General features: G+C 37.9%; 1 protein-coding gene across 12 annotated transcripts in view; it reads right to left on the bottom strand.

The window, feature by feature from the left end:
* The window catches only part of LOC123807501 (histone-lysine N-methyltransferase SETDB2-like), a 125,795-nt gene that overhangs the window by 50,285 nt on the left and 49,886 nt on the right, over positions 1-25,624 (bottom strand). For 8 of the 12 annotated variants that reach the window (XR_006783658.1, XR_006783657.1, XR_006783659.1 and 5 more), the window contains 8 exons: positions 24,146-24,262; positions 20,500-20,669; positions 18,485-18,695; positions 17,850-17,949; positions 16,060-16,153; positions 11,394-11,761; positions 8,064-8,152; positions 3,247-3,449 (listed from right to left, as the gene is read on the bottom strand). Coding sequence is in view for 9 of the 12 variants with exons in the window: in XM_045821409.1 (XP_045677365.1) it covers positions 3,247-3,449; positions 8,064-8,152; positions 11,394-11,761; positions 16,060-16,153; positions 17,850-17,949; positions 18,485-18,695; positions 20,500-20,669; positions 24,146-24,262 (1,352 nt within the window). In the remaining 3 variants the exon portion in view is untranslated. Of the gene's footprint in view, positions 1-3,246; positions 3,450-6,125; positions 7,448-8,063; positions 8,153-11,393; positions 11,762-16,059; positions 16,154-17,849; positions 17,950-18,484; positions 18,696-20,499; positions 20,670-24,145; positions 24,263-25,624 lie in introns of those variants that run through there. The other 4 variants (XM_045821411.1, XM_045821416.1, XM_045821415.1 and 1 more) reach the window with 4 other exon arrangements.

The following is a 25,624-nucleotide window of genomic DNA, read 5'->3' on the forward strand; positions in this document are numbered from 1 at the left end:
TAATCCTCTTCCAGGAGAGTATGGTCTGTGTTGTGGACTGGCAACCAATTCATGGTGCTGACCTGGAAATTTCTTCCTTTTTTTCTCCTATGATCAATAGTTTTTATAACAGTTTACTATCTTAGTTCTTTCATTATATATCAGATGTGTAGGATAAGTCAGCTTTTATTACAGAACCCACTGACAACATACTTCAATTGGATGAAGACCAAAACAGAAGAGGAGTAGACAATACCTAGAAACTTGGTAATGACCTTGGAAAATAAATGGCTCTATCACATTGTTTCTTGATGACATGACTTGATATAACTGTAGGAGAAGTATGACTAAATATGTATTTGGGATAGTCAGAATGCATTACTGGGAACAGCTTTAGAATGTATAAACAGGAAAAAATGTGTTGTTGGAGGCAAGGAGTGGACACCCAAGGAGTAGGATGTTCAGTGAATTTCTTTAGGGTACCGGTCTAGCTCACAGTCACACACAGGGATGACGCCGGCAGGCATGTTTGTACTATGCGACTCCAGATCCCTAGGCACAGCTGACAGTCCCAGAGAACCTACCTGCTCATCTCCCACATATACAGAATTCAGAATAGATTTTAGTTCAGATTGGGCTGGTTTCTTAAAGGAGATGTAAAAACTGGGAAGCTGTGAAGGTAGCCATCTTCTATTCCATTATCAGAAAAACTGGACCAAAGAAAACGAACAAAGCAGATATGCTAAGAGATGCAGAGATAAGAGAGTGCTGTCAACGTTTATGATGGCTTCTCAGGTCCTAGTCCTTAGCCTGTTCCACAAGCCAGTTCTGCAAAATGATACAGCATCCATACTCCTAGGGTTTGAGTCTGGTCTCCCTGCTTCCTAGCAACAAGCATCCCTTTTACTTAAATTATATCAAATTGTTTCTGTATTATTTGCAGCCAACAAGTCCTAATTAACACACAAAGTACCTTGGCCTGTGTACAGGCACATGTGTGTGTGTATATGCATATATGTATGTGTATGAGTGTGCCCACATTTGTGTTTAAGAGAAAGAGTTCTGACTGCAGTGTGGAAGGTGGACTGGCCTGCTCTCATTATCTTTCACCTGGTCCATTCTAATAATCTCATCTCCCAACTTCTGCATTCTCTGTCATGACTCTAATCCATTCTTCATGTTGTTGCCTGAGAGATCTATCTAAAATGTACATCTGCCCATGTTTGTCTCCTGATAAAGACCCTCTCAATCATCTATAAAATAGAAGCCAAGCTCATTAGTGGTATGTACAAGCCCATTCATCCCTTCAACAAAGACTTAATGAGAACCTCCTATGCACTAGAAATAAAGTGAAGAATAGGATGAGAGTTTCAACTTCCATGGGCCTTAAATTTGGAAGTAGAGACAATTAACACCCAAACTTCAGGGGTTTTTTTCAAGTATTTTGGGAAGAACTAAGGTGCACAGGAAGGAAATAGAGTAATAAGGGCTAGTGGTGGGGTGTGGTGCTCTTTTAAAAAAATAGGATAGGCAGACAGGGCTGTGGATGATATATTTGAGCAGAGACTTGAATATGGTAGAGAAGTGAAAAATAGGATGCAAAGACCCTGAGGCAAGGACAAGTTAGGGAGCTTAGAGGACCCACAAGGCAATGAGGTGTGGCAGAGTCATCATGATGGGCAGAGGTTGGATCAGATCAGGACACAGGGTACACTGTATATGGGGTACACAGTAAGAGATTATTTTAAAAGTAATGAGAGACTATTGGAAGGCTTTGAGTAGGAAAACTGCATTCACTTTCTGATTTTTAAAGATCATTTTGGCTACTGTACAGGCCTGTTTGTATGAGATGCTAGAGTAGAAACCAGGAGACCCATGTTCAGGCAGGAAGTAATGGTGGCTTGGGGTAGTAATGAAGGTGATGAGAGGCAGTGTGATTTGAGGTATATTCTGAAGACAGAAGGAAAGAGAGGTTTATGGCCTGAGTAACTGGGTGAATGGAATGGGGGAGGCTGGTTGAACAAATTTAGAGTATGTGGGTATTGCAGGGAAACAGTTCCAGTAGTTGATAAAGTTGGTTATGAGTTTGGGGAAAAGGTCAGAATGGAACATCATCTCCAGTAACTCCTCATCTTGCACTGCATACATATACTAGCTGAATGAAATATTCACCTGTTTGACTTCTGGTTGCCACATATGATGTTTTGTGGCTGATGCCTTTATTCTTGTCATCACCTGTCTGGAATACCCTTTAAACCCTTCTACACTGACTTGCCCTTTAAAACTAAGTTTCATGTCCTTACCTCCAAGAAAACTTTCTGTGAACACAGGCTGAGTTACAAGTCCCTCGCTTGTGCCTATGTGGTTTGTTTTTAAGATTTTATTTATTTATTTTTAAAGTGGGGAAGGGATAAAGGTAGTGAAAGATCAATGTGTTGTTGCCTCTCATGAGCCCCCAAATGGGGACCTGGCCCACAACCCAGGCATGTACCCTAGACTGAAAATCAAACTGCTGACCTTTTGATTCACAGGCCAGCACTCAGTTCACTGAACCACACCAGCAAGGGTGTGCCTCTGTGGTTCTTACCAGGTCATATGCCACTTCGTCATATGCAACCAGGTCATATGCCCTAGATTCTGTAGGGCAGCGTCTGCATAACTCATCTCTGTATCCCCAGCTCTTAGTCCAGAACTTAGGTCATGGTACGAACTGTATGCCTGTTTTAAGTGAAGGGAAGGAGCCCACTCTGAAGGTTGTTGCCTCACTCATGGAGAGAGCTGTTAAGGACTTGACTACTAAATGCAGAAGAGGATATGATTCCAGAAAGTCACATTCTCTAGGGAAACTTTCTAAATTGCTTCCGGAGATCTAGCGGACCACTTCTTCCAGGCACTTCTCAGGTGGGAGGGGCTGCGCATGGAGACAAAACCCACTGGAGTTCACATCAGTTTTTTGATGCCAAACTCCTTAATAGAAAAGGACAGTAACAATGGGCTGTCCCATCAGCAGGGGGAGAAGTAAACAGAAGTTACACTGGCCACTGTGGAATTGCCGCAGGGCCACTGGAAGTCAACTCCGTGGAGCGAACTCCTCGGGGAGGAGGGGCACACAGCTGCTGAGCAAAGTCCATCCACGCGGCTTGGCGGCTCCGGTATTGGGGCCCAGCGCTCCAAAGGGTCACGACCAGTGTGAGAAGGTCCTAGGCCAAACCTGTCTTTCCCGGACCCCACCAGCCCTCAGCCCCACCAGAGCTGCACTGTACTCACCTGTCGGGGAGAGTGGGTCTCGCGCCTCGGACGAGCTGGCTTTAGAGGCCAACTCAGGCGAGGCCAGGGGCGCTGGGTCCATGGCTGTGCTCCCCGCCGTCCAACGGCTGAGCGCTGCGCTCGCGCTTCCGGAAGTTTGGCAGCAGCCTTTTGGTTTTCTTACAACCCGCGAGGCTGATTTCCCCTGCTCAGCGGAAAGTCCCCTGCGAGAAGAAACGCGGTGTCGATTTTGCAGATGGCGTTCTCTGCCAAACAGGAGCTCGCATCTTCTCCAGCTCCGAGTCTGAATTTAATTACTTTTTTAACCTGCCAGGAGCTCACCATCCTGCTTCCCCATCCCCCTTTGCAAGGTAGCCAAAGCCCCCGTGTTCTTGGAGAAATGACTGCTTTTCTGAGAGGTGCCGTTTCTTTAAAAAAATTGTATTATATCGAGTTTGGCCTGCGTGTCATAAACGGATGCAGAATTAACCAACCGTAATTCCAGTTGCCTTTCGCAAGCCTTTATTTCACACCCATGGGGTACACAGCACCATACAAGGTTTTCAGTACATGATAAGTATATATACAGAAAAAAACCATAAATGCATATAATTACACTTGCAAAGTAAGTCGTTCTGGAAAAGTAACACATAATGGTGGTTGCCTGAGGAACTAAAAGTTCTCACCCTGGCCACATGGCTCAGTTGCTTGGGGCATCTGTACACCAAAGTTTGCAGGTTCTATCCTTGGGTTGCCATTCAATCTCGGGCACCCACGTGAAGCAATCAATAGTAGGTTCTCTCTCTTCCTCCCTCCCTCTATCCTCTTTCTAAAGTCAGTAATAAAATATCCTCGGGTGAGGAGGAAGGAAGCTTCTAGAGGTCCTGCAGTTTGAGCGAATTTTCAAAAGGAAAGGAAGCAAGTTGGGGACAGCAGAAAAGAAAAAGAATATTTAAAAAGATGACTTGGATAGTCTTGACAAATACATAAATACATAAATGGATTACATAAATACATAAATGGATTACAGAAGCAAAAGTGCAGGGCTGCAAAACAGGAGAAAAGAATGGATTCTTAGCCCTGGCTAAGGATTGAGTGCAGGCTGCGAACCAAAGTGTCACAGGTTCGATTCCCAGTCAGGACACATGCCTGGGTTGCAGGCCATGGCCCCCAGCAACCGCACACTGATGTTTCTCTCTCTCTCTCTTTCTTTCTCCCTCCCTTCCCTCTCTAAAAATAAATAAATAAAATCTTTTAAAAGATTTAAAAAAAAGAATGGACTCTTACAGCCAAGTATTTTTGCATTTTAAGCAGGTGAGTAGAAGAGTTACAGGCATACCTCATTTTATTGTGCTTAGCTTTATTTCACTTCACAGGTGTTGTTTTTTCCAAACTAAAAGATGCTCCATCAGCAAAAAGATTACCACTTAATTTACTGTAATACTCATTTCATTACTGTGATATTACCAAACTGTAATATTTTAGAATTATGCCTGTATCACATTAAGTCTTAAAGAGACTGAGTTGGAAAACAAATAGTTCATGTAGGTCGTGGTGAAGCAATTGAAAAACACCTTCCACCACTCTCAGTTTGTAATTTCAGGATTTTAGTATTCTATTCTTAAGCAGGAGTAGACTACCACGATCACTGAGGAAAGCCTACAACACAAAAATCAAAGACCAGATGAAACATACAGGGAAAACAAAAAAATGAAACTCAGAGATCACAGAATATACAGGGAGAAAATATACATGTGTGTATGTGTTTATGGAAATTAAAAATCTGAGATCAAAAAACTAAAACAGTCAAATTAGACGATTAAGTTAAGGTAATTTAGAAAGTACAGCTAGAAGACAGAGCTGGAAACTGAAAGAAAAGGAAATCAGAGAACCAATTTGGACATTTACCATCTGGAAAACAGGAATTCTAGAATGAGAGCAGATGAGCAATCATTAAAGAAATAGTTCAAAAAAATTTCCCTAAACTGAAGGACAAAGTTTGAAAGATTGAAAGATCCCACCAATTACCCAGTAAAAGGGATGAAAATGGACCCTTACTAGGAACAGAATATTGGGATAAAGTAATGGAACTAACTTCAATAGTGATAAAAAGTAGTTTTGTATACAAAAAGATCAAAATGGCATCTGACTTCCAATAGTCACCCTGGATGTCAAAGTAAGGAGGTTTTCATATGTCCTGGCAGCAACTCTGAAAGCTTAACAGATGCCTTCAAAATTGGGAATGGAGACTACTCAAGAATTCTATACTCTGCCAAAACAGGAACCAAGTGTAAGGGTACATTTTCAAACATGCAAGGTCTCAAAATATTTACCTCATTTTTTCTTTTCAAAACATATTGAAGGATATGCTTCACCAATATGTGGAAGTACACCGAGGAAAAGGGAAATAAGGGGATTTAACTGGAAACATCTGACACAAGAGAGACAAAGGGAATCTCTAGGACACTAATGGAAGATGATAGCTGTGAACCAATACAGACTGAAGCAGATCAAGACATGAGGATTTCTGCACAAGATTTCCCATATTGATCAAGTGTCCTCACTTTATTTTAGTGCACCACCTAAAATCTCTGCATCTTTACTGTGAATGGACTTCTCAACTTTCCTTATCTGACTACACGCTGTTGGGTTATAATTTCTTGCTCCTTTTTCTAGTTCTTTAGTTTCCCACTCTCTAAAACATTTTCAAGTTAAATTGTCACCTAGTTCAATATTTTTAAAAAATTAAATTGGGTTTGCCCTCCCTAGTGTGGCTCAGTTGGTTAGGTGTTGTCCCACAAAGCAAAAGGTCACTGATTTGATTCTCAGTGGAGGCACATGCCTGGGTTGCAAGTTTGGTCCCCATATGAGAGGCAACTGACTGATGTCTCTCTCTCACATCAATGTTTCTCCCTGTCTCTTTTTCTCCCTCCCTTCCCCTTTCTCTAAAAATAAATATATAAAATCTTTAAAAAGTTGAAATGGGTCTAACCTTTGAATGAGCTTTAAAAGAAAACCAGACTAAAACCAGAATCAGATTCAGGAAAAAAAAATAAACATATAATCTCTCAAAAATGAGAACTACTTTTAATTATTCCATTTTGAGCTAGTATTCCCATTCTAGTTCCAAGGGGAGAAGTTCCTGGCAGCCAAATATAAGTGTTAAGAATAAAAGTAGTTTTGACCCTTGGAGGTTGCCATCCCCCTTTCCAACAGATAAATGATCAGGGCTAAGTAATCCATACAAAAGTAACTACTTCCCTTTTTCTCTAGAAAAACAATCTGCACATCATACCCAGCAGAATCCAAGTAGATATATCAAACTTTTCAGCTCAGTTTTTTTTTTTTCTAATGAAATTTTTGCTCAACATAATCCCTTTTGGCCTAAATAAACAAGTCTGACTAGTTTCCAGGTTTCCTTTTCTTGAGGCTCTATTCCACAACAAAAATCTTCCAACTCCTCCAGGTTTCTTCTATTCCCTCTTTTCCTGTCTGTGTTTATATTGAAAGAGTAAAGAGAATCTGTGGGAAAGTAGCTTCACCTCAAAGAGTTTGCCAAAATTATCCCTACAGAAGAGCTTCTCACCCTTTCTCACTCAGTTTCACAGGATGATACTTCATGGAGCTATATTTCTCACTCTGAGCCCACCTTATGCCTCATAATGGTAAATTATTTGCCAGGAATTAAACATAAGTAAATTTTGTAGGTAAAGCTGTGAAATGTGGCCATTTGGGTCCATGAACTCAAAGACAATAAAAACAAGAACTGAATTCTATGTGACATTGGTTTCTCTTCATATATAATTTACAAGCAAGTTACAAATTGTATAGTAGTATTTCATTTTAAGTATTTAAAATATACACTTCCATCCTACATATGTAAAGTCAAATAGTGGTAAAAATAGATACCAAATGCATATGAAAATGTTCTTATTTTGTTCCTAGCATTTCTAAGTCACACAAATGAACCCCCTGACAAGGACACATTGAGAGGAATTCTCTTGATGGTCACCAACTAAATTCCACTGATAACTGGGTATTCTTTTGCATGGCTCTAATTTCAGCTTTATAAGCTAATTTCATGAACAGGCATCAGCTACAGGTTTATAATATTTTTTTTCTACATTTATTAACCCCACATTGGCAGAGGATTTCTTTATCAGGCACAGTCCCAGCTTCATAACCATAATCCCACGTTAGTTCTGTTCTTGCTTTCACATACCTAGAAAGTAGAAATTAAAAAATAATGATAAATTACCCTGAATGAACCAAATTGATTATATCAATTTTCATATTAACATCATTAACTATCCTTAAAAATGCGGTTTATTCTCTGACAACCACCAAGTAAGAGTGCTCTTTCATTAAAAAAATAATCATTTGACTTTTATTTTCAATCTACTAAGATCCTGAGTTAGAAAAAATCTGTCAATATCCTCGAGGAAGGAAGTGTATTTTGCGAATAATGGAAACCAGTGATGTGATGAGGCCTGCAGTGTGGTTAATGGGGATAGTTCTGACTTCATGAATTTGTAGCAGTCTGCATCATTTATCCCCTGAACTGAATTGAGTGAGAACTGCCATTCTTAGCTCTTTCAGGTATTGATTCTAAGAGAAAATAAAAATTGAAATTTCAGCTCTTTAAAATCTGGTTCAATAGAAACAGTTTGGATAACTGAATATTCTGGGATACCAGATATTAGGGGCTATAGCACATATATTTTCATATTTTTCCTTTCTGTTGCTCCCATCCTGTCCCCTTTGTCTAGTTTCTTTTTGTCTCCTATTGCCATTTTTAAAGTCACAATTTCAAAATTAAACCACAAAAAATTTCAAACCTGTTGGTGAAGAATGCCACCAATGGAAAATTCCTGTCGTGTGTTTCTACAAAAACATTCTGTACCAAAAGATTTGGGTAACAACTATGCTGTTAAAAAAAAAAAAGAGGTTAGAAATAGCATAAAGTTTGATGTCTTATTCCTTGAAGAATTAGAATACCACTGTTTCCAACATAGCTGACTTTTTTTTCTTTCTCTTTTTTTTGTTGACTAATATGTAAAATATCATAGCTTACTACAGTCCTGTTAATAGTAATTCATTCAGAAAAGCCTGTTCTGACACTCTTAACATTTTGCTGGTAGAAATGCAAAATGCTATAAACCTCTATAAATGATAATCTATCAAGATTAATATAAATGCATTTATCTGTTGATTCAGCAATCTCATATCTGATAATGTATTCTACAGATACATCTGCACATGTATCTATGTGTAAGATTGAGCATTGTTTTGAGCACTGAGCATTGTTTTTAACAGTAAAAGCATGGAAACAAACTAAAAGTATCTAAAGAGAATTGGCTAAATAAACTGTGGTATTATCAACACAACAGCATTCTATGCATCTGTAAATAAAAACAAACAAAAAAATTAGTAGCTCTCTCTGTGTCCAGATATGGAAAGATCTCCAAGGTATATCGTTAATTTAAAAAACACGGTATGGGACAGTGATTACAATATGCTGTCCTTTATGTAAGAACACATATTTATATTTACCTGTATTTGAATAAAGAAACACTATTAAGAATACACAAGAAAGTAAAAATTATTTTACTATAGGTGAGTGGGGGCAGGGTGAATGGGGGTATACCATACTTTTCAGATCATAAGATGCACCTAGCTTTTAGAGGAAACTAGAAAAAAAATTTGAAGCAAAAAATGTGGTAAAATATTTAATAACATAAATAACAATATTTCACCAATGTAAATGTAAACAGAACTCAACAGCAGCATTAACAGCCATTATTCCTCCCAAATTTGGTGGAGGAAAGGTGCGTCTTATAGTCTGAAAAATACAGTAGTACTTCTCAAGGTATGTGTCTTTTTATAACAAAGGAGTTTAATATGAAGACTACATAGAAACTGAGTTTTACATCATAATCAAAACAGGCCCTTTGGAAAAGGGGATGTGCGTAAGTAACTTATTTTTCTGCTGAACATTAACCATTATTTACTTGTTTCAAGGCCTCTACACATGATAATGCTATTTCCTCCTATTACCACCATTCTAATATTGTTCTATTGCCCACCAGCTGCCATCTCCACACATTCATCTATTGCCAGATTCATGAAAAAATGAAATCACAATATTCCTTGAGCATGTGGACCAGCATTTAATTTCAATGATAATAACTTCCTGTTCATAACATTTTTTAATTGGAGCCTATGACCTTTATTCATGGTGCTTACTTGGTAGGCTTAGAGCTACCTTGAAACAGAATTCTGTTCAATGTATGTTTATATTTTGCATGGCTTATTATTTTATTTCAATTTTTAAATCATGTAAATGTATTATCTAGGTAGAAAAATTAAATGAAAAAGATGGAGAGAGAGGAAAGAAGGAAGGGAGGGAGGGAGAGCGGGAGGGAAAGAACTTGTTTTTTAACTCCTACAAAGACAGGGACCTGGCTGATGTGCTGATTGGGAGAGGTGAAACCAAACCAATTGTGCTGGTGCAGCCACCACTCAATGTAACTAATGGGAAATAAAGCAGTAACAGTCTTTTGCTCAGAATCCTTCTTTAATGGATCTCCTGACATGATTGGCAACAGTATAGAAGTAATCAAAGTAGAATACAGAACGGAAGTTGGGGAACAGAGGAAGGGAAGACAGGATTCTATTCTCTGCTAACCAAGTAGTCTTCTGATTAGAAAAAAAAGAAGTAAGTCAAATTAGCAGATTCACCTAGCACGAATGTTTGTTTTAAAAACAAACCTCTTTGTTTTTAAAGATTTTCTAACTTAAGACTATTTTTTTCTTCTCATGACAGCTGAATTACATATAAAATTATCACTGCACATAAATTTTAAACCATTCAAAAGTTACATTTTAAGAGACACTGAGCTTACTTTCAAGGTGTCAAAGGGAATGCTTTTGATAATCATGTATCATTCAGGCTTCCCTTCCTTCATCTTTATTTTAATGGAAAAGTTAAAGCTGCCCATCCCACTAATTCCACCACACAGGGAAGAAGAGGAGCTCAGATACAGATCAAAGAGAGTAATTAAGGCTTTATCCAGGGGTCAGTGTGATAGAGTGGACCTTTCCAAAGGTTGTATGGAAGAGCTCAAAGTCCTTTTCCTCATTCCATAACTCCTCTTCACTCTCAGATATGATAAAAGACAAAGTGGAGCTCAGAGATCAGGGAGGCTTACAGGAGGGCCTGGCTCAGCTCTCAAACAGACAGTTTAGGGCTTCCGCATGGTCCAGTTTGCCAAAGACAAGAGAGACGATACAAACAATGGGACCAGAGGTTGAAAGGGATTTTTTTTCTCTATAGGATTCCTGAGAACATACATTCTTTGATAATCATGTCTGATGGTTGGAAGCAAGATAGGGTAAAAGTCTAATGGGAAGGCCACAAGGTATGCCAAATGCACCTTACACAGGAGATATGATCAATAATACAAATTATACCTCTTATCATGAAGATAACAGGAGTCTTAAATGTCAATTAACCTTAATAATCAGAGGACTCATATAAGTATTTCTCTATATAAATGAAAATAAATCTTATTAAATATTTCCCAAACACACACACAAACAGAGAACGAATATGGTTTAGGAATAGAATAGTTAAATGCAATATTCTGATAAATGTACTGGTTTTCTACACTAAGCCACTAAATCACTCAAAACTTACTGAAGGTAAATAAATAAAACATAAATACCTCCAAATGATTTTTTTGAACTATTAGAGGCATCTCTGAATAAGATCTATTATATTATATAAGACTCAAAAGAGAAATTTATTCTATGAGCCCCACTGTGACTTTTTTTGGAAATAACAAATCTTGAAAATCTTTCAATAAATGCAAATAATTTTCTTACATACCATTTATATCATTTTCTTAAGCAAATGTTTACTATGTACTAGCTACTGTTTAAGCACTATATACAATATAAATAATTTACTTAATCCTATGAGTCAATTATTATCACCTCAATATTATAGAGGTCAGAAATAAGGTATGAGGTTAAATATCTTGCCCAAGGTCATACAAGTGGAAAAAACTGACATCTTAATCCTCGTAGTCTGGCATTAGAATTTGTTATTCATATTTTCCTTTTAGTTTTGTTAGGAAGCACAGGAAAAAAGCCCATATACTCACATTAAGAAAGCGGCCCACATTTCCTTCTTTTGTGGCATCCAGTAAAAACACATTTCCTTTATTGAACTTTAGAGAATCAGATGAAGTATTCATCTGATCAGAAGTATTCTTCGTTTCACTTGACAATTCTTCACTACAAACAACCTGCTGGTTTTGACATGCTCGAAATCTTTTCTCTTGGGGCTTTAGTATTTGAGCCTCAAACTCCTTCATAATATTCTGATTATCCAATGTGGTTGCTTCGTTATATCTGCCCCTCAGTGAAGTTTCTTCTTTACATTTAGTTATATCTATCACATCTGATTCAATCAGGAGTTTGTCTTCAGAATCTTCAACTTGATTTGAGCTTGCGTTCACTAATAAACGATCTGGAAGGAATTGTCAGGAATACTTGGCTGGGCAATATTGCTGAGATTAACAATACTAATTAAACGCTAGTTGCTTCAATGACCTCTAACCCTTACAATGTGTTAAGGTAGACAGTGCTCCAATTTTATATAGGAACACTTTGAGCCTCTGAGGGTTTAAGGGACTCACCCAATCCACAATAATAAAGACAAGTGGGGTAACAAACCCAGAAATGTTCTTACTACATAACGATGCCTTTTAATGAATCTATACATTACTTCCTGTTACATATTTAATCTCTACTCTTCACAAATTGACTTACCTCTCTTCAACTTTGGAATCTGCATTTAAGTATATTCTAAATAGCTGTAATAGTGGTGTGTAGGGAGTACTCTAGACCTTTAAACACCAATGAAAGGCCTAAAAAACCCTGTTGAAGTCACCCTCTACAATAACTGTATTGCTATAGGCTTTGCACACATTAGTCTTGCTGTTTTTTCTAGATGACAATTCAATAATCACACTTTTACAAACAATAATATCTTAGAAGAAGATGAACTGCTTAATCAATTTTAGAAATAATTTTTTAGAATATCCAAATGTGTGAAGTGCATATCAAATGAAATGAGCAAAATCATTTATTTTTATAAAGCTTTGTGCCACCTCAGTAGTATAAAGAAATTATACTTCTCTAAAATCACTGTTCTGGATTTAAGCATTACTATTGCAAGCTGCTGTTCTTACATGTACTCATACTTTAATCATAGATGACTTGTGTGCACTAAGAGACATAACTAATTTTTTTTAGTACCTGCTATATACATTGCAGTAGTCAATGAGCATGGCAAAAGAACCAAAAACAATAAATAGTACTCATTACAGTTTACATGCATTAAAATGGGGAAGGAAATCAGAATATGTCAGCCCCAAATATGCCTCTTTTACATAATAATTATTTAAGTAGCATATGTCAGAAAAGCTTTCTGCCTCCCCAATCTGCCTAAAAGCAGGATATAAATTTACAAAAGTGTCCCTTCCCCTCTCAGGAAGAACAAAAGTTAATCACCAGAGAACTCTAGACATTTATCATCCTGGAGACTGAACTAGAGAAATTTACATAACAAACTTTACTAATTAGCCTATATCTACCCTTACTTCCCATATATTTCCCTTCTCACAATTTGCTCCCTCTAAAGACTAAAGGTCCTTTTCTTTTGTCTTGTCACGCCTCTAAAAATTTATTGTTCTTTGGCTAAGATTCTACATAAGCTGAAATTCTAAACCACCAATCTGAATTACTCATCTTAGTACAGCAGTTCCCCCTTATCTGTGGGAAATGCATTCCAAGACCCCCTAGTAGATGCCTGAAACTGAGGATTATACCGAACCCCATAAATATTATGTTTTTTTCTATACATACATACCTATGATAAAGTTTAATTTATAAGTTGGGCACAGTAAGAGATTAGCAAGAATAATAAAATAATTCTAACAATTTACTACAATAAAAGTTACACAAATGTGTTCTCTCTCAAAATACCATAATATACTCTTGTGATGATATGAGATGATATAATGATATAATACCTATGTGATGAGAGGAGGTAAATGAGGTGGGCATTGTGATGTAATGTTAGGTTACTATATGGGTTACTTGAACATATTCACTGCAATACAATTAATCTGATCACTGAGATGGCTACTAAGTGACTAATGGGCAAGTATCATATACAGCATGGAGACTATGGATAAAGGGATGATTCATGTCCTGGGTGATATGGAGTGGAACAGTGTAAGATTTCATAATACTACTCAGGAGGGCACAGAATTTAAACTTGTAAACTGGAATGTGAAACAGTGGATAAGGGGGACTACTATACTCCTAAGTGTTACATGCATAACACATATGGTAATGGTAATACATAGTAATAAACTTGTTTGTTTTGTCAGCCTAATTTATAGGGCCTCAGCCAGACAATCTAAGTTGGGTAGAGGAAGAGATTCTTTTCTCCCCTACAATGGTGAATTAATTGTAATACATAAATGCTTTTTCTTGATAGACCTTTTCAGTCAAGTGAGGCAGGAGACAGCATAGGAAGAACTCTGAGACTGCAATACTGTAACTAGCCAACATCCAGCACCCTGGTTGCCAGGAAATGCCTTTTACCAATTAGGTAGAATAAATAGTAAACCGAGGCAGGGAGGAGGAAGGAAACAGGTCTCACATGCTAACTCAGCAGTCCTGAGCCTGGTCTGACAATATACCAGGTGTTCCAAAATCACAAGAAACACTATGCTAGCAAAAAAAGAAGGGAAGCCTTTGAAATTCTATGTAGAATTTCTGCTTATCTGGGAAAGAAAGCCTTGAAACTGTGCTTTCATCCCAAGGCCTCGAATACAGGAAAGGTTCCATGGTGCCCAAAGGAGGAGCCCATAAAACAACTTTGGTTAACTGTCTGCCTCTGGTTACTGTTTTACAAGGGAATCTCTGATGCTTACAGAAAGAGCCCATAAATAACTTTGGAAAGTGCCTCAATTTTAATTACAGTGATCCCTCACCTATCGCAGGAGTTATGTTCCAGAGACCCCCACGATAGGTGAAAATCCACGAAGTAGCAGCATTATATTTACTTTATTATATATATATAAAGGCTTTATAAACCCTTCCCATACTCCTATTAACCTTTCCCACTCTCTTATTAACCTTTCCCACACTCTTATAAACACTTCATATACTCTTAAACACTTTCTACACTCTTAAACCTATGTAACTTTAACAACATATACAATTCTATATGGGTACTCACCAGTGAAGTATACAGTCATCCCTCACTATATCAAGGTTCACTTATTGTGGCTTCACTGTATCTTGGGTCTTTTAAAACCTGCGATATTGTGGCTTCACTGTATCTTGGGTCTTTTAAAACCTGCAATTCAGTAAGTGAATTGCGATACAGTGAGGGATGACTGTAACTGCCTCCTGTCACATATTTGTTTTACAACAGGATGAACAAATGAAGTCTGGCACAAAATAAGGACTCAGGATAACAGACCCCCACATATACCTAAGTTTGGGTAGTCACATTCCCCCAGGAAAGCTGGCACCACATTTACCCGTTAATCACTATGTAACTTTTTTTCTCCTATCTCACCAGCTATATAAGTCCTCAGAACAAAAGACTTGCTCTATCTCTCATGGGGGCTCTAGGAACTCTTGGAGCTCTTGGCATCTGGGCCACTGGGCCTTTGGCCACCCTGCTTGGCCCTGAAACTTTGCTTTTCACCCCCTACTCTACCCAGTCCCATTCTCTTCCATGGGAATGGGTCACTAATAAACTAATAACATGCTAATAGATTTGGTGATCTGTAATTCTTTATATGTGTCAGCAAGAAGAACCAGGTCTCTCCCATCAACACAAGGAGCCTCCTCCAATCTCCATCCTCTAAGACCAGGTAGGGAATTTGGAGTGTAGATATAAGGAATATCAAAGGGAGAACAAATGGCCGGTCAGTTCTTCAAAAAGGATCACCTCTCAGCAATGTCTCCCCACTAAGGGATATATTGAAATGCAAAAGTACCAAAACCCAGGCTTATCAAGTCATAATATTAACAATGGCAAGGCTGGTAACACTGAAATACAAACACTCAGGGTAGCAATATTTTCACTTTTGGCTGAGCATCCCCAGCAGATTTTGGCTAGAAAATTGCAGGAGAATGCTGTGCCTTCATTTTCAAAGGGGCCCCAAAGAGTGAGGAAATAGCTGCTTTGAAATGCTTTCATAGCCACAGATAACATCATGGATAATGTAGGCTAAGAGCTGTCCACCCCACTCCTTCCTGCCATATAGATCACTAGTGGCATCTAGAAGAGGGGTCAGCAAACTTGTATTAGGGGCTAAATAGCAAATATTTTAGGCTTGTTTTTGGCCATATGGTCTCTGTCATGATTATTTAGCTCTGCCGCTATAGTGTTAAAGAAGAGACAATATATATGTAAATGAATAAGTGTGGCTATGTTTCAATAAAACTTTATTTACAGATACAAATGAGAATTTCATGTAATTTTCAAGTGTCATCAAATATTATTCATCTTTTTATCAGTTATTTAGAAAGGTAAAAAAATCATCTTAGCTGATGGGTGGGTCATACATTGGCCCACAAACTGTACATAGCTTACCAATGTCTGATTTAGACAAGTAGTAGCTTTTGTGATGGATACAGCATGTTTGTTTTGGAGTCTGAGAAAATAAACTACAGATATTGAGCAAGACAGACAAAAAGGCAGAAGAGGTAGGCAAAAAGTTAAACAAAGCCTACTTTTCGTATCGTTGGCTTTAGTGGTCAGATGTATTTGAGTTGGTTTAAATCCATCATTACCTTCGGAAGTGACAGATTCTGAGGAAGCAAATCCCTTAAAAGAAAACAAGGAAAATGTTACTTTTTAGGCGAGGAAAAAAATTTAATTCAGTTAGGCCTCTTTTATCAAGTGTCAGTCTTCATGAGCTGTAGCCACTGCATTAGTTTTGAAAGCCTCAAAGCTGGTATCAGAAGGAAACTTAGGAGTGATGGAGCCCTTTTGGCTGTGTTCTACTTGTAGGCATGTTAGTAAGCTACAGGTATAAAGACTATAAAAACATTCAAGACATTCTTTAGGCATTAAAATTCAAAATAAAATACAAATACATCTATATTCCTCAATTCTGATACAAGACTATGAATTTGGCTTCAAATATAAGGTGTACAAAGATAAAAATACTGTAGCTAGTTTCTACTTCCAAAAAAAAGGTTAAAGAAGTTGCCTTTTTTTTTAAAAGATTTTATTTATTTTATTTTTAGAAAGAGGGCTCGGGAAGGAGAAAGCGAAACACAAATCAGTTGCCTCTCACACACCCCATCTGGGAAGCTGGTCTGCAACCCAGGCTTGTGCCCTGATCAGGGAAATTGACCAGGCAACCTTTCGGTTTGTTGGCCAGCATTCAATCCACTGAGTCACACCAGCCAGAACAAAAGTTGTTTATCTTTATGCAGTGTAGACACTGCAGTCACTTAAAATGACAATAACTCTTCAAAAGAGTTATCTGCTGGGGGGAAAATGCAGAAAACTGTACTTGAACAATAAAAAATAAAATAAAATAATAAAATAAATAAAATAGAATAAAAATAAACATAAAACAAAAGAGTTATCTACTTAGCACAATGCATGGCACTAAACTAACTGCTCAGGAAATGCTGACATTATTGTTATTCAAGTACTTAAATGGCCAACATTTATTGAGTACTTCCTGGGTGTCAAGCATGGTACAACAGGTTTCTGATGTTTATCTCATTTAATTCTCTTAACTGACTTAGATATTACCCTCATTTATCAGATAAAGAAATGTGGACAAGGAGGTCACCCAGCTAGTAAGCAGCACTGCTGAAGGTCAAACCTATGTCTGTGTGATACCATGGCCCAACCTTTTCATAATTATGTGATACTAAGGAGGTTCTTGCTCTAGGTTAGTAGGTAGAGGGCGAAATTTGTCCAACACCCAGGGCAGAGTTTTTATTTTTCATCAAAGCCCAAATGTGAACTACCATTATGTTTGCCTCTCTTCTTTTTCCTTCATCTTTCTCTGCTTCTAGGTTACAGTCTCTGACTAGTCATTCTTCTCAGTTCAGATTTAAAAATGTATCTCCAGAGGTTATCATGTAAAATGTTGCTTTCTGGATGACCTTTCATTAGGTTGCACTTCCTCTTTTTCATGAATCCCACAACCTAAATTACTCCATCCTCTTTTTTACTATTGTTCTCATTATTATCAACTCAAACACTGTAACATCTACAAATTCTCAAATGAATAGCTCTCAGTCTCAGTGGAATACACTATTAGATCATGACCAACATTCTCCTTAAAAGTCTAAATTTGGGAACATGACAACCACCATGGAGTATACTTACTAAATAAACCATGATCATTAACCCTTCAACAGTATACCCATTCCAAAACAGTAAAAGAAATCCTACACATTAATAGGTAGCACAAACAATTTGAACTAAGTAAAAGATAGAAAGGGGAGATAATAGTGTTCTCAAAAGGACCCCATCTATATTTTGCAGTTTTTACCATCTTTCTCCCATCAGGCTGAAAAATAGCTATCTTGGTCTTCAGAGTTCTAATGGCTGAATGATACCGAATTCTTGAAATATTGTTACATTTCATATCTCTGAAAAGAAAATCAAAGTTATTCTCTTTACTAGACCTGGAAATATAGATAATATAAATGTTATAGAAATATCCATTAGAAATTAATCTAAGTAATAACATCTATGTCTGACCCTTACCAGAAAAAAAGAATGTGATCATATTTTAAAGTCAATCATATTTTAAAATATGTTCAAAAAAGAAAATCTATGAAAAGCATTGGAAATAGAATGGTGAGAGAAAATCAAACTGCAAAGTATGACATCCATAAGAACCTGATTAAAATCATAAAGTTTTTAAAGGTAAAACTGAAATGGAACACTGAAGAAATAAAGTATGTGGCCTAGATTTTTAAATCTAAGTGTCCTAGATTTCTCAGTGTTAAACTTACAACTGTGAAGCAAATTTATATACAGGAAGTATATAGGAATTTGAGGAAAGAAAGAAAAGGAAGGAAGGACAGAAGGAAGGGAGAGAAGGAAGAGGAACAGACAAATAACCACTCTTGACCAATATTATAGATCAGTTTTTGATTGGGTTCCTGAGATCTTACTTACGTAACAGGCTTCTTTTGATTATTATTAAACTTAGCTGGACACTCTTCAGTTTTAGCACTTCTATCCAATTCTAATGGGATAACTTCAACCTCACAATCTGCAACTTCTATTTTCCTCCTTTTTGAAAACACATTTTTCATAATATTTTCTTCTTTTCTATTTTCACCAATAGCATCAGGTTTCTCAGTGTTAGATCTGCTTAATAATCTTCCTAAGAGAAAGGGAAGGAGTTTAGAAGGAAAAAAAATAATGTAGTAATTGCTAAGCAACAAAATGGTACCTCTCCCTGGAGCTCCAGTGGCGTAATCGGTTAGCGCGCGGTGCTTATACAAAATGGTACCTCTACTCTGCTCTATAACCAAAGAACCTTGTGAAGTGTACCTTATTTCTAGAATGAAGATAAACACATTAACATCCTAGAAAACTACTGCAAGGAATAATAAAAGACCAGTAAGAGATTTCACTCATGTCTCCCCATGTATGAAAAAGTAAAGGACATTTTTAAAAAAGCACTTGTCTATTCTGGTATAACATGAAAGATAAGAGATTTAGTTACAATATAAAACAAAAACATAGATCAGAAAGCATTCTAGAAAGTTAGCAAGGTGAATTAGCATTGAAGATTTTGTGTCTAGATAAAAAATGCTTTACCACTTAAAATCAATACTGGTTTCATAGAGTGACATTTAAATCAGTGATGATATGTGTCTATTGTTCTCATGTTAAGTCCTGGTGTAACATTAAAATCTGTCTGAAGGTTATGAATTTGTCTCGCCAAGGGACTCAAAATTACAGTTACCAAGACAAAGTTAGCAGCTGGATCAGATACTTTAGTTGCATTTTCTAGCAATGCAGACAAAGGCAATACTTCCTGCACATATTTGGCATTCTATAGGCAGCTGACTTTCATTAAAGAGTTATTTTGAAAAATATAAGAGATGACCATCTAGGCAAGTTGTGTGCCTATAAGTGGTATGTGGCAGGGATCCAAGTGTGACTATTCTGAATTCTGATAATTCTTGCCCTCACTGAAGTGAACCTGGAAATTCAAATGAGGAGGGTTGCTCTGGTCCCTGCTACCTAGCTCAAAGACTCAGACCAGCACCTTTAGACTGGCTCTAGTAGAGCCATGCTTTCTCAACCCTCATTTCCTGGTATAGAGAGAGAATAAGGAACTTTGCCTGACACTCTGAGGTAAATGGTTAAGACTGTTTGAGGCTGACATGTCTGGCCTCAGGGCTGTGGTCCTAAAGAATCAACTACAACTGTAACACAATGGTTACAAGGTTTTGCTCAAAATGCGGGAAACTCTTGAGGCCGCGAAATGAAGTGTGTTGCCTAAAGTCATTGCCTGAATCACCACCCTCATGTATTTATTACAAAATTACCTTATTAAATTCTTTTTGAAAAAGACTATATATTTAATGTTACAGAGAGGAGAGGGGAGGGGAGGGGAGAGGAGGGGGGAGGGGAGAGTGAAGGAGAAGAAAGAAACATTAATGTGTGACAGAAACATCAAAGGGATGCCTCTCACATGTATACCAACTGGGGACTGGCTGAAACATAGACATGTGCCATGACCAGGAACTGAACTGGTGATACTTTGCTTTGGAGGATGATACCCAACCAACTGAGCTACACCAGTCAGGGCACCTTACTAAATTTTAATAGCTCAAAACACTGAATAAGGTAGTCAATTGATAATTCAGTAATATAGTTTTCATATTTAAAACATTTTCTTATCTTACACCAAAGCATTTGTAGCCATGAAGACAGAAAAAGGTGCCTCACACAATAACCTAAATTTTATTTCTGGGCCTTTATTTTCTAGAACATCATTTCCTAAGGGATCTCATCCCTTCAGTATCCAAGTTCCCAGTCACTTTCCTTCCTCTGTATGTTCCTCCTATATATTGTTGCTCTTGTCCTTGCTATAAGAACTCAGTGGCCTTGACTAGTAAAATGGATATTCAGAAATGCAGATACAGTCATTTGAAAATAAACCCTTGATTTACCTGAGTAAGTGCAAACAAATGTCCCTCTGTCAATGTCATCCAAGCAGCGTACTCCCCATCCCTTCTTCTCAGTTTTGAACACCTGTAACCTCACTTGAGGTCCATGCTGAACAACTCGATTTTGACACATTTGTCGATTACATTTGCACAACAGGCTGCATTCATAAATGCTGTCAATAAATATACAAGAGAAAAATCAATGAGGCATCCTAAATTAAAAACCAGGAGCAGTTAATATTGCTAGTCACTAATAACTGCAGATGAAATGAGAAAGAAGAATTCTAGAGCTAGACTGCCTGGGTTTCCCATCACAGCTCCAGCATTAACTAGCTGTGTGATCTTAGACGAGTTTAATCTCTGTGCTTCAATTTTCCATTTTTAAAATGGGGATTATATGATTTTATTTTATTTTTAAGTATATTTTATTGATCATGCTGTTAAGTTGTCCCAATTATTTTCCCTTTGCTTCACTCTGCCCAGTAACCCCCTTCTCTAGCAATACCTCCCACCTTAGTTCACGTCTATAGGTTGTGCGTGTAAGTTCTTTGGCTTCTCCCTTTCCTATACTATTCTTAACATCCTCTTGTCTATTTTGTTCCTATCAATTATGCTTCTTTATCCCTGCACCACCATTCCACCCTCCACCATCTACCCCTTCCCCCTGCCAGCTAATAACCCTCCAAATTATCCCCATACCTATGATTCTGTTCCTGTTCTGGTTGTTTGCTTAGTTTCTTTTTTGTTTGTTTTTTTTAGATTCAGTTGTTGATCTTGTGAATTTGTTGCCATTTTAATGTTCATAGTTCTGATATTCTTTTCCTTAAATAAGTGCCCTTAACATTTCATGTAATAATGGCTTGGTGATGATGAATTCCTTTAGCTTTACCTTGTCTGGGAAGCACTTTATCTGCCCTCCCATTCTAAATGATAGCTTTGCTGGATAGAGTAATCTTGGTGTAGGCCCTTGCTTTTCATCACTGTGAAGACTTCTTGCCTGCAAAGTTTCTTTTGAGAAATCAGCTGACAGACTTATGGAAACTCCTTCATAGGTAATTCTCTGCTTTTCTATTGCTGTTTGTAGGAGTTTCTCTTTATGTTTAACCCTTTTCATTATGATGTGTCTTAATGTGGTCTTCTTTGGGTCACACCAAGTGGACTCTCTGTGCTTCCTGGACTTGCATGTCTATTTCCTTTGCCAAGTTAGGTAAGTTTCCTTTCATCGTTTTTCAAACAGATTTCCAATTTCTTGCTCTTTCTCCTCTCCTTCTGGCATCCATAAGGCAAATGTGGGACCTCCTGAAGTTGTCCCAGAGGCTGCTTATACTACCCTCATTTTTTTTAATTCTTTTTTTCTTCTTGTTCTGACTGGTTGTTATTTGCTTCCTTATATTCCAAATCATTGATTTGATTCTTAGCTTCATCTACTCTACTGTTTTTCTGTGAATTGTTCTGTCTTTCGATTAGTGAATTGTTTGATTCTGACTGGATCTTTTTTATGCTGCTCAGGTCCTAAGTGCCTTGAGCATCCTTATAACCAATGTTTTGAACCCCACACCTGATAGATTGCTTATCTCCATTTCTTTTAGCTCTTTTTCTGGAGTTTTGATTTGTTCTTTCATTTGGGCCATGTTTATCTCCTTGTTTTGGCAGCCTCCCTGTGTTTGTTTCTACGTATTAGGTAGGGCTGCTTTGACTCCATGTCTTGGTAGTGTGTCCTAAGTAGTAGGTGTCCTGTAGAGCCCAGTGACTCAGCCTCCCCATTTACCCAAGCTGGGTTTTAGAGGTGCACCCTTCGTGTGGGCTTAGCACACCCTCCTCTTGTAGTTGAGCCTTGGTTGTTGCTGGCAGATCAATGGGAGGGATTTACCCAGGTAAGGATTAGCTGTGACCAATTACTACCAATCTCTGCCCTCTGTGGAGGATCAGCTGTGCAGAGGCAGGGTGGTGGCCCTCTGAAGTGATCTGTAGCTGTCCACTGGGTGCACTGGCCCTGGGGTCCCCAAGATGGTGCTGACCAAGGTCAGTTTTGCCCAACAACCCTTCCTTATCTATAAAGCAATCTAAGGCTGCTAGTTGTACTGGGCTGGGAGATTCCCAGGCAAAGCCAACCTGTGAAGCTAAACTGGCTGTTGCTAGTGCCCTGCCTGGAGCTTACTGAGGCCAGCTGTTGCTTGTTTGAAAGGATTTAGGAAGTTGTGAAGCAGCCATTCATGTGGAAAAGCAGCGTGGGTTGGATGGGGAGGAGTCTCTGGGGATCTCCAAGATGAGTAAAACAGTGTTAGCCAGGTTGATGGAGTCAAATATGGCTCCACCCTGCTGGTACCTGGGCTCTGTGGGGGAAGGGCTCAGAAAAGGGACAATGTCCTCTGCTGGCCCCGATGCCAGGCACTTCAGCCCTTCCCAGTATGCCACTGGGGCCCTTCTTCAAGCTGCCACCCCTGTGTTGGAGCTAAGAGGGAGTGAGTCGGAGTAGGTGAGCCTATGTGTAGGTTTTTTAAGAGGAACTGGTTGTGGTTCCAGCAGTTACTTCCATTGACTCAATCCATGCTGGTTTTTGCAGCCATAAGTTATGGGGACTTATCTCCCTTGCACTGGAACCCTGGACTGGCAGGCCTGGTATGGGGGTGGGCCTGCTCACTCCTCAAATATCCTTCCCAAATTTTTATCCATCACACATGGGTGAGAGACCACCCCATTCCACATCTGTGCTCCTTCTACCAGTTTGGATGTGTGTGGCTTCTTTAATTCCGAAGTTGTCATACTTCCAGTCAACTCAATTTCTGACAGTTCTGAGTGATGGTTATTCTGTGTTTTAGTTGTAATTTTAATGTGGTTGTGCAAAGAGCTGAGCCATGTCTGCCTACATCATGATCTTGACCAGATGCTCCAGATTTTATATTTATATATAAGCTATCACAGGATTGTTTTGTGAAGTTTATATGAGTCAGCATTTACAAGATGCTTGGGACAATACCTGGCACATAGTAAATATTAGCTCTTTAAAAATCCATAAATGTCTAGGAAGAAAATGTCTGGGAAAGGAATGTTTAGTAGGAAAAATGTTCTGTTTATTTTTTTAACTTATCTATATATATTTTTTTAAGATTTTATTTATTTTTAGACAGAGAGGAAGGGACAGAAAAAGAGAGGGAGAGAAACATCAATGTGTGGTTGCCTCTCACACACTCCCTACTGGGGACTGGCCTGCAACCCAGGCATGTCCCCTGACTGGGAATCGAACCAGCAACCCTTTGGTTTGCAGGCCAGTGCTCAATCCACTGAGCCATATAAGCCAGGGTTGTTTGTTTATTTTTTAATAACAACCTTGAAAGGCTGAAAATTCCCAGTTCTTAGAAGAGCTTAGCACAGGGTATTTCTTAAGGGGGAACGGCTTCCCAAAGGCTAACTCTAGAGGGTAAAAGCCAGACTCAAAGCACATGAGTGTTTGGTTCATACACGCTCTGCATGATACATATGTGGTCTATCACTTCCATTTCCAAAAATAATATGCAGGTTTGTTACTTTTTTAATTTAGGTTTTTGATATAAAAAATTAAGATTTAATATCTGTAAGACTATAAGTACAATAATAAAGAACCCACCTTTGAAGATATAAACACCCTATAACAAATCCTCAGGTATCTTACCCAGTTGGTATGTGTCTCTGTAGTCTTTTATATTTATATCCAATGGTTATTTTATCTCTTGACAAGGGGCAAATCTCAGCATTCCTTGCTGTCATTTGAAGACATGCACATTTTGTTCTACAAAGAAAGGTAATGAAGGGAGAAGTAAAAATTTTTAAAAAGCATCAACTAAAGAGACTTGATTAAAGTGTATTCAGGATAGTCATCTGCCTCATTAAGAGTTGAACTTCTTCACTAGTTAGACCTCCATGAAAGAGATTATTTACCAAAAGCCTATAAATAATTATAAACTGCCCTCTACACCTTTATTTGCTCATGAAATAAATACTTAACCATGAGTTTTCTTCAACTTTTCAAAATGAACTCCTTTAATTTCCTTTTCAGCAGAAGTTTGTTTGTTCTCCTAGGTCCACTCTCCTCCTACAATGGATAAACTGATATGTGTCAAACTCAAAAAGGTGTATGTAGGTTTGCAGATGCCTTAAATTATCTTTCTTTCCAATGACACAAAAGCAGATTGGGTAAGTTGACACTGGATATCTGGTTACTAAATTTATTTTTTTATAATGTTTCTCAACAAAAAACATGCAACCATAATTTTTCCCCCTCTTTTTAAATGATTGTCTAACTTGAGAGAAACTTATACCTTGATAGGGAGTAAGGAACCTGGGTATCTCATCTGTAAATTGGATATGTGCCTACTGATGAGCTGGTTAAAATCTCTGGATCTATCTCCTTTGTTCAACAAGTTACTTTGAGATCTCTTTCTTGATGATTCTCTTCTGTATTCTTCTGTATATACATAATACATGCATAAGAGTGGTGGTTACTACTTGCAACAGAAAAAACAAAAATTTCAATAATCTGGAATCTACTACAGTGCAGGAAATGTAAAGTTGCTTTTTTGATATGAGTTTGCTTACAAAGTTTAAAAAGTACAGAAAAAGACAAATAATAATATAATAAGCACTCATATTTCTACCACATAGAATTAACTGTTATCATTTTACCTAGTCCTTCTTTTTTCTGTATTATTTAAAATATATACGGGTACGCTGGGATGGGAGTAAAAGATAGAAAATTGTACTTGAACAACAATTAAAATAAAATTTAAAATAAAATAGAATAAAATATATACAAGGTCTGTCTGGAAAAAGTCCAGCTACTGTTAATATAATGAGAACTGTTCATGCAACATTGCTATAACCTGGCATCCAAGGAGAATGGACTGGAATGCACATACATGAACAATGACTTCACTGTACTAGTCAGTGGGGGCATTAGAAGCTGTTGAGTGCAAATGTGTACTGTGTGGCTACAGCATTCAAAATGACTGAGCTAGTAGAGGAACAAATCTGCATTTGTATTAAGCTTGAACTTTTCCCCTCGGAAACTATTTGGATGACTCAGAAGACTTTTAGGGATGATGCAATGAGTGCAGTGCAACTAAAAATGTGGCACAAATGTTTACAAGATGGC

This window comes from Phyllostomus hastatus, unplaced genomic scaffold (genome assembly GCF_019186645.2).
Source record: "Phyllostomus hastatus isolate PE091 unplaced genomic scaffold, TTU_PhHast_1.1 phas_scaffold_46, whole genome shotgun sequence".
NCBI classification, from domain to species: Eukaryota; Metazoa; Chordata; class Mammalia; order Chiroptera; family Phyllostomidae; genus Phyllostomus; species Phyllostomus hastatus.